Source organism: Anticarsia gemmatalis, chromosome 12 (assembly GCF_050436995.1).
Source record: "Anticarsia gemmatalis isolate Benzon Research Colony breed Stoneville strain chromosome 12, ilAntGemm2 primary, whole genome shotgun sequence".
NCBI classification, from domain to species: domain Eukaryota; kingdom Metazoa; phylum Arthropoda; class Insecta; order Lepidoptera; family Erebidae; genus Anticarsia; species Anticarsia gemmatalis.
This window is the reverse complement of record NC_134756.1, coordinates 5,148,497-5,157,322: the sequence shown is the minus strand read 5'-3', so window position 1 is coordinate 5,157,322 and position 8,826 is coordinate 5,148,497. Positions and strand designations below refer to the sequence as shown.

The 8,826-nt window shown below is 35.4% G+C and overlaps 2 protein-coding genes across 3 annotated transcripts; one reads left to right on the top strand and one right to left on the bottom strand.

Annotated features, from left to right (window-relative positions):
• The first annotated feature begins 822 nt into the window (after nt 1-822).
• On the top strand, nt 823-4,015 carry LOC142977099 (uncharacterized). 2 transcript variants are annotated; one of them, XM_076120815.1, is made up of 15 exons: nt 823-914; nt 985-1,247; nt 1,325-1,435; nt 1,520-1,653; nt 1,906-2,176; nt 2,258-2,362; nt 2,447-2,473; nt 2,570-2,605; nt 2,913-2,969; nt 3,058-3,135; nt 3,211-3,411; nt 3,490-3,558; nt 3,635-3,729; nt 3,808-3,855; nt 3,956-4,015. In XM_076120815.1, exons 2-13 carry the CDS (start codon nt 1,026-1,028, stop codon nt 3,686-3,688), a joined length of 1,365 nt encoding a protein of 454 aa, XP_075976930.1. In that variant the 5' UTR covers nt 823-914; nt 985-1,025; the 3' UTR covers nt 3,689-3,729; nt 3,808-3,855; nt 3,956-4,015. The 2 variants fall into 2 exon arrangements, with proteins under 2 accessions (XP_075976930.1, XP_075976929.1); XM_076120814.1 differs by having other exon boundaries at nt 1,325-1,453.
• A 695-nt stretch (nt 4,016-4,710) lies between these two features.
• Nucleotides 4,711-8,632, bottom strand: LOC142977100 (uncharacterized). The gene is made up of 6 exons (XM_076120817.1): nt 8,352-8,632; nt 7,948-8,127; nt 7,550-7,681; nt 7,036-7,218; nt 6,642-6,784; nt 4,711-5,015 (listed from the first exon to the last, which is right to left on the bottom strand). Exons 1-6 carry the CDS (start codon nt 8,544-8,546, stop codon nt 4,754-4,756), a joined length of 1,095 nt encoding a protein of 364 aa, XP_075976932.1. The 5' UTR covers nt 8,547-8,632; the 3' UTR covers nt 4,711-4,753.
• Nucleotides 8,633-8,826: the final 194 nt, after the last annotated feature.

Sequence of the window (8,826 nt, the reverse complement as noted above, 5' to 3'; positions counted from 1 at the left end):
ATTGACTTATAGCGGACACTGGACTTTAACAATGTCTTGTTTCCCAGACATGGACCGCCTTAGCAACAATTATAATAGGAAACTTAAAAAATACGAGTTTAATATTATTTTTTTATATTAGGTTGGGAACAAGTCTTTTCGCTTTACAGTATGTATGAACTTTCCCGACCTATTTTTATTATTCTAAATTATATTAATTTTTTCTATACTTCGTAGGGCGAGCATCGAAGAAGGGAAAAAGAGGAGGCCTCAGTACGGCTGGAGAACAACTCAGGGTGCTGAAAAAAGTTTCTATAAATACGTCCTAAAGGCTAGTAAGTGCTCATAGTTGAACAATGTATCATGTCTGCGCTTTGACACTGATTTTCAACCAAAAGTAAAACACTCTTTATTTGTCCTAAATTCATTGTTCACAATACATTTTTCTAGACTACAAAAGACAACGAAAGCACGTCAATGTGCTAATAGTACAGCCTGTTCACCCAGTACGTACATCCGCAGAGGTCGAAGCACTCATTCACACCGTGACATCGACATTGTTTAGACCAACGCCAAAAAAATAACTTCCTAATCTGATAATGAAACAATTTCATACAATTACTCTGTACGGATTTTTGGAATGACGGCACCATTGTTAACTGGCCTCTAATTTATAAAGCGATGCTGTTTAGCATATTAAATCAACGTTTTGTACAGCTTTATGTTGGTTCTCATCATCACAAGATTTATAAATAGCTATACCAAAGAGTCACTGCATTCGTACAGAACTCTTCCAATGAATCATAGATGAATTTAGTGAAGAAACAAATAGAATAATGCCATTTTTTAAATCAGTGTCAATGCCAGGAAACAGAAAAATGGCATAGTCGCAAATTTTTGGATATATTTTACTCGGACTTGAACCACTTCATAATGTTTGTATGATTTAAATTCTATAGAAATATTTGAGTCTTTAACCGTTTGATTAAATAAATATTTTTTCAGATGACTTCTAGGCACAGCAATCTCGCCTAGTCAGAAGCACAATGACGGACACACATGGCAGCCACCACCGCCGCTCCAGAGTATTTTCAACAGAAAACATGAAACTAACAAGCAGTGCTTCTGAACAAAACGTATATTTCACCTACGTGTGTCTCGTCGACGACCTACGACCAACAGAATCAATAACCCCTACAGAATGCGATAATTTCGACAAACAATACAGTTTACTGAATCTGCAGAATACAGATGGACGTGGAAAAACAGTAATACATAATAATGATGTGAATGAAATCCAATACGCTCTTATATTTCTATGAATTTATTAATCTTTGAATTTTAGGTAAAGCCAGAAGGATCAGCCATCCAAGTGGAAAGAACAAAAGCAGTTCATGAACTTGTAGAAGCCATGAAAAACAACAAGTCTAAAAACGATGAAGGAAATTGTCCTGCGGTACCTCCCACGCCTTATGTAAGAAAGGTTTAATTGTTAGTGTCGCTCTCGTAATTGATATTAATAATAATGTTTTTATATTAGCCAACAACTTCTGGTGAAGATAGCGAATCTGAAACTGAGCATAATACCTTCCTGAGCTGTGATAACCCAAACATTCTGAAATTAACCAAAATGAAGTGGCTTTCCGAAGACCCCGACAGTGCACATGATTCTAGGTTTGTATTTTTTATATTTCTGATTAATATCCTAAATAGGTATAAAATACACAAAAGTGATGTCGTTCCAGAAAAAAGAATGCACTAACAGGTGCAAGCGTAACTGGCAAGAAAAGAAGACATTTATAAAATGGGAAGATGATAGATAAATAGGTAATTTGATTGGACTGAATTCGAACGAACCGTGCATTTAAAATAGTAAACTATTGGAGAAATTCTGAACTATCTCAAAGTACTCAATATAATTTGCAGTTCACCGTCAGTATCCTCTGCCACGTCGAACACAAGCTCTTGTAGTAAGAATTCTGAATGCGATGTCACCGTACGGCATAGTTTTGACGACAAATACCTGTCTACAATATTGCGATTGGACAAAGAACATAACATGTTTGGGCTCTCTAGCATAGCTATTGTTGGATCTAATTTATCGAAACAAAAGCGTGGTAAGGATGAAGAAAAGCCTGTGTTTCCTCAGACTGCAATCGTCCAAATATGTTGTGCTAAGGGCTGCTGTAGGAATATGGTGAGTGAATTTTCTGATACATATAGGATAAATTGTATGTAATTAATCAAAAACATAAACAAAAAACATCATTTTTTATAGAGTAAGACTGATTTGCCAGCATCTTTGAAGTGTGGCGCGTGCAGAGGATGCTTTTTTGATCCAAATTGCATTTTTTGTGCAAGCGTATGTAATCCATTAATTTGCGTAAGTACTTCTTTATCCTTACTTGTAATTAGATAAATTACTTATATTATAAGTATTTCAACAAAAATTGCTATTTGTTTTCAGGATCCACCGCCTCCTTGCAATCCACCCGTAAGTCATTTACTTAATATGAATTGGATAAATTATGCAGATGTGTAGGTAAATTGTAGGTACATTAAATTTATTTAAATTATCTTTATATTTCAGTGCGGTGCATGCCCGCGAAGTTCATGCAACTGTAAGGTAAGCAAAAAATGAATTTATTGATTCGTAAATATTAAATGCTAATCCATTCCTATTTTACAACTAAGGTGCAGCGCAGACGACAGACTATCCGTGACGCACATTTTAGTCTGTGAAAATAGGACCAATGTAATTATAAGCAGTAACGCACCGGACTTTTTGCGCGTTGTGTGCGTTACTGCATATAATTGAATAGGTTCTATTTTCACAGACTAAAATGTGCGTCACGGATAGTCTGTCATCTGCGCTGCACCTAATAGTTACAAATTTTGAGACTGCATTTCAATTTTGTTTTTTTTTTTCGTAGGGACAATGTCCACCGCTAGGCTGCAAGGTTGATTGTACCAGTTGCTTCGGTTTAAAGGTAAGAGATACTTTACAAATCTCCTATATAACATGGATAAAATGTTTCTATTTAGATTAGATTCTTGATGAGATGAGATGTTTTACAGATAAAATTGAATCGCAAAGCGAAATACGATCCAGCGCCGGTCGAGTTAACGCCACGGTCCAGCTGTATATTGCATAAAGTTAGTTCGAAATATTCTAATAAATTTAATTAGTTGACAGTTTGTATATCTAGCTAATCGTTATATCCTCAATAGCCGTTTGCAGCAAGATCCTGTCACCACCTGCCTCAATGCGTTCCACCATCTTCTTGCTTCCCGTACCTAATGCCGTGCTTCTGGCCGGCTCGACCCTCGGCCCCCTGCTCCACTCCAACCCGCTGCTTCCATAACCCACCCTGCCCTGCACCGAGACAAAAACGAAGAGTACCTTTACCTCCTCAATACAAATGTCCACGGGTTAGTATTCCATACACATTCGTATATGAAGTAACGGCATTTGTTTTTTATATTGTCGCGTTATTTTTTCTATTGCAGCATCCTCCTTGTGGAGGTAAAGATGAAAAGGACAAGCAAACCAAATGTACGAATGAAGTATGCCCTGGGGTGAGTAATGAAAAAATGAAATAATAGAATAGTTCAGAATTGTCAATATGTTACTAACTTGGTGGTGTCCTTACAGAATATTCCTGCGATGAGGCAAGCGATTGAAAGCAGATTCGGACGTTCCAAATAATGGACAAAGTACCTCATAACTATTGCTGTTCAACATGCGGAGTAAGTTCGTGCTATTTTTTTTTTAATTTGACTTCGTCATGTTGCTGTATTTTTCTTAACTGTTTAATTTTGTTGCAGATAGACCCCTCAACTTCCAAAAAGAAGAGGAAGAGGAAAAAGAAAATAGTGAGCATTTTATGTACTATATCGATTAAAAGTTAATAATCCAGTTTAGAATATAGTTTATAGTGTGCAGTTAAAATATACGAACCATGTTTCGTTTCAGACAAATATATGCGAATGCGCGGTGCCTACATGCGCCAACTGCTTTGTCACAAAGCCACAGGTAAAATTTCTGAACATATTTACTTTCTTTGTTAAGCTTTTAAATTTTTAATTCGCCAGTAATTTTGTGACTTCAAATAGTCTTTAATCGAGATGTTTTTTTTTCACAGCCAAGACGATCCCCTATAGTATTCGATCTGAACTCCAATCGTCACTATAAACTAGTAATTAATCCGAGCCACTCAGGAATGAAATCAGGTAGGTCACGCCGTTCTACCTATAGACGCTATGTATTTTTACCAATGTAATATGATCTAGAAACTTAAACAAGGAGATTAACAGCTTTTAGAAAGTGACAGCTAAGTCATACGTGCAATTTCACTTTCTTAATTAATTTGAAGAGCTTCAATAATAAATAATGTCTACTTTGGCTATGCTGTGAACGTTCTGCTTAGTAAAAGTAACACAACATGACTTCGTTCTCATATGAAATTATGAACTTACTGACGAATATAATGTAGTACTTAGGTACTAAATTACGGTTTAATTATTTCAGATTAACCCTCAACAAGGACAACGCTATTTTCATCGACACACTTTTTATATATAAAAATCACGCCTAGTTCCCCATTTCAAGAGTAAGTAAGTAAGTAGAGACCAAAAACGCCGACAAACTTCGTTCACTCAATCCACAGTCATACATCAATACAATGTTAATAATATAAGCTTCTATGAAATAAAACAATCATGACGAATCAATGCTTTTATTTCAAATTAGCAATTACATTTGTTCAACTTGCTAGTTTCTGGAAACGATGAATCTTTCCTTACAATGTTTATGTACTGGCATCTTGGCAGGTATTTGGTCAATAACAATGTAAGGAGTAGTCCCTCTAGCAATATGACAGTAGTCGCTGCAATACATGAAAGGAGCGATGTTTGTTTGGAAGGGGTTCGGCGGGAACGGAGCCAGGTCGAAACTTTCTCCGTGACTCCAAGACGCAAGAGCTGAAGACGCGTATGGTATTTTGTATTTCTTCTTTGTTTCCGACACAAAAACTCTGTAAAAAAAAAATACCCTTTTAAGGAACTGGTTCTTGCCTGCTATTCCCTCTTCGTATCCGACTACATTTAATTTTTGTTTTTTTTTGTACATAAATTACAACACTGCCATGTTTCATCAAAATCGTTTTAGTAGTTTTGGCGTTGCTACAACAAACAACTATCCAAAAATCTTTCCGTATTTTTTATAATATTATAGGTCAATATAGGTGATAGCCCTTCATAGCAAAATGTACAACAAGCAAAATGAGCACGTCACTTAAAATGTACAAATCGCATAATGTGCAAATAGCAAAAAGAGCAAATCGCATAATGTACAATACGCATAATGTGCAATACTTAAAATGAACACTATACGCAAAACGAGCAAAAAGCAAAATGTACATAGTCGCCTTCGTTCACACTAACTACTTAGGTACTGCCGTTTCTTAGTTTGGGGTTTGTTGGATTCATATAGCATTGTAATAAAACAACTTCACATTCAATATAAGTTTATTTATATATTAATAAAGGGAACTTAATGAGGCGTGGTATGAAATCTCTTGAATCATCACCAAATAACAAATGAGGACTTGCGCAAAAACTAATTCTGTTGATTTTGATTTTGAAATTATATTATTTATTTAAACTTAAAAGAAAACAAACTAAAATGCAAGTCTTGTATATATCATCTGTAGAAGAAATTGTTTAACGGAAATACTTTTAATATGCAAACTGTTTAGTATTTTTTTATACTTTTTATCAAAGACGATGTCTGCTTTTCTCCTATTTTTCATTGCCAGCTCAAATATGCTTTTTTTAATTTTATTATCACTGAACATAGCTTCTTTTTTTAATTGTATTATCACTAAACATAGCTTCTTTTTTTAATTTATAAATAAAAAACATTAAACTTATCTTTTTCGGAATGTTGGCATTCAAACGCCTGTGCCAACCTTCAACAGGATTAGTTGTTCGGTGTCGTTGGTTGGCACAGCTTAGAATCTTTGGGTTAAACTTGGGATACCACGTCCGTTCGAAGTAGAGTCTAAAGGCTCTCATTGCGTTGGTATTTGGCGATGATTCAAGGATTTCGTACCACGCCTCAGGAATCATATTTGCCGGCAATAATGGTAAAATTGAGGACTTGCGCACCACCATCCTTTCCTCTTTGGTCAAATTCGCCTTTAGCTTTTTTGCTTTCTTGTGTATAGCTGCATTATAATGATGGTAACAACCAGAAAGATTACCGTCCGGAAATACTTTTTGGAAAGCATTGATTTGCGCAACCTCATAGTCACATTTAAAATTTGTTTTAGGATACTAACGATCAAAGAAAAAAATCTCCACGAGTCGGTCTTGTAAACATGCCCTAACAGTATTATGTACATTTTGCTTTTTGCTCGTTTTGCGTATAGTGTTCATTTTAAGTATTGCACATTATGCGTATTGTACATTATGCGATTTGCTCTTTTTGCTATTTGCACATTATGCAATTTGTACATTTTAAGTGCCGTGCTCATTTTGCTTGTTGTACATTTTGCTATGAAGGGGGTGATAGTTTTGGTAAATCCAAAAGTAGTCAGTCAATTACCCGAATTGCTGAAAAAGTAAGTATAAGAACAAAATGTCTGAGGTCAACTTACCCTTTGATGTTATTCACAGGGTTGTGACAAGCAGCCACTTCTTTATATTCCTTTTTCACGTGGATGCGATCGTACACTCCCCTGTGGACCTTACTTGTCAAAGGCATCCATATTTCTTTATGTCTTGGGCCAAATCCTTTTACCTTAACACAAGGATATAAACTTTGAACAGTAAATCAGATTCTATTAATTTTTGGTACTCAAAATGAGAGTAAATCTGTGCCCGAAACATTTTTTCCCAAACTTTTATAAATTGTTACGACTACCTACACGAAAGTTTACGAGGTCAATATTAAATCAACATATTTTACAAAAGTATCAGACTAAACGATCATTTACTCAATCCAAATGCTAAGAATAATAAATTGGTATTTAAGCAATATTTAAGACTTACCCTCGGAACCTTAGCTTCAGTAAAGAACGTGATGTGGTCTTTCGCTCCAATATTATACTGGTCGTCAGCTGTGAATGGCTTATAGAAAGACCTATACGTCGAAAAGTATGGATCAAGCTGTTTTCGATAGCCAGCAGATGCGTCCGAAATGGGAGTAGCTTCATTCCTTCCAGCCGCAACTACCTATAAAGTTACGTTATTTAACAAATGTTCTTACGACCTTTTTCAATGTTCTGTCAAAGATTACGGATAGGTATACTGCTGTCTTAGATAACTTCAAAATTATGTATGATTAATATTATTATATTTTGCTAGGAATTACTATCCATGAGTGGGTTATAGAAATTAAACGACGTAAGGACAAACTCATAGCTATAGCTTGCTTTTAGCTAGTAAACAATGGATAGACAGAGTATTAAATACGACCGGTAATCTATAGTCTGTAGATAATGTAAACTTTGATATAGTAACGTCTAGAGAGCGCTCTGTGACGAATGCATAAGAATGTACTTACATCAAAGATATATTCAGGGTCTGGTGCAAGTACTCTAACATCAGGAGGCGCCAGGGGAGACTTAGTCAGACCTCTAAAACGTTCCTTCGTCTCTGACATGATTGTAGGCTGTGTTATACTTATGCCTTGTAGCTGAAAACAAAGGGATGGTGAGGTACATAGTAGCTATAAAACTTTGGTACTTAGTTTAAAATAAGTTAACCAAATTATCTACTTTTTTTACCGATATTTACATCTATACTATGTTATAAAGCTGAAGAGTTTATTTGTTTGTTTGAACGCGCTAATCTCAGGAATAATTAATATATGTATTAATTTTGGAACAACAAATTATAAAAATATAGTAATACCTAAAACTTTTGACCATGTTTTCAGAGGTTTCAATAGGTTTTACTCACCCGTTTTTCAACGCCAGTCATGAAGATGACCCTTCGGCAATTAATAGAGCAATCAGCTCTCTCCATAGCTTTGTTAGGGTTCGGCTTCACACAATATTCACCCGTCGTTGTTTTATAAGACTCTTTCTCTACGACCATATCTCGTCCTGTTAACCGCTCTGGCAGTGGATCGTTTATTTTCTAAAGAAGATGAAAACAGTTTCAAAATTAACTTATATGGGAATACTTTATATTACTAGTTGTACCCATCACTGCAATAAAGATCCTTTTTCAAGGAATTGCAGGAATACCGTAAAAAATTGAATTTTCTGACTGTACCGTTTAGGAAGCGCCATACTAAAGCATGATTAACATCTAACATAGCTTTTCCTATTTATACATAAGAAAATACTTATCGGACTTACACAATCCAAACTGTGCGGTATTTCAGGAATATGTCTAAGAGCAATGCTGGCAGCGGACCTCGTCTCATTGTTAGACAACCTCAGAGGTATATTGTACTGAATGTTACCCCATGTGTTCATGTTCTGAATCAATAACTCGTTCATTTTCGGCGGCTGGCATGGCTTTATTGCCGCCGGTGCTTGCGGTTCAGCCATGGTTTTTTTAAAATTAAATAACTATAAACAAAAATATTAGCATACAAAATAAATGTTTTGACTATAAAAATGACGGCTAGAAAATGATTTATAATGACAAGTGCTTTTTTTTCGTGACCGGTTGCGGTGATTCAGTTTCATAAAATAGTTTTTATTATTTTTCGGTAACACCTGTTTGTGCCCATAGTATTCACGGAGCGTTTTCTTTCTCTTTATTTTGTAGGAACAAAAATCTTAATAATTGCAGTTCGTCAGGCCAAACCACTCTCGTTGTCTTTTA

Coding starts and splice junctions, on each gene's coding strand:
- LOC142977099 (XM_076120814.1), top strand. CDS start 1,026: ATGACGGACACACATGGCAGCCACCACCGCCGCTCCAGAGTATTTTCA. Junction 2,474..2,569: donor CGCCTCCTTGCAATCCACCC/GTAAGTCATTTA, acceptor TTTATATTTCAG/TGCGGTGCATGCCCGCGAAG. Junction 2,970..3,057: donor CCAGTTGCTTCGGTTTAAAG/GTAAGAGATACT, acceptor GATGTTTTACAG/ATAAAATTGAATCGCAAAGC.
- LOC142977100 (XM_076120817.1), bottom strand. CDS start 8,546: ATGGCTGAACCGCAAGCACCGGCGGCAATAAAGCCATGCCAGCCGCCG. Junction 7,682..7,947: donor TGACTGGCGTTGAAAAACGG/GTGAGTAAAACC, acceptor CTTTGTTTTCAG/CTACAAGGCATAAGTATAAC. Junction 5,016..6,641: donor CCTGTGAATAACATCAAAGG/GTAAGTTGACCT, acceptor TTTTTTTTACAG/AGTTTTTGTGTCGGAAACAA.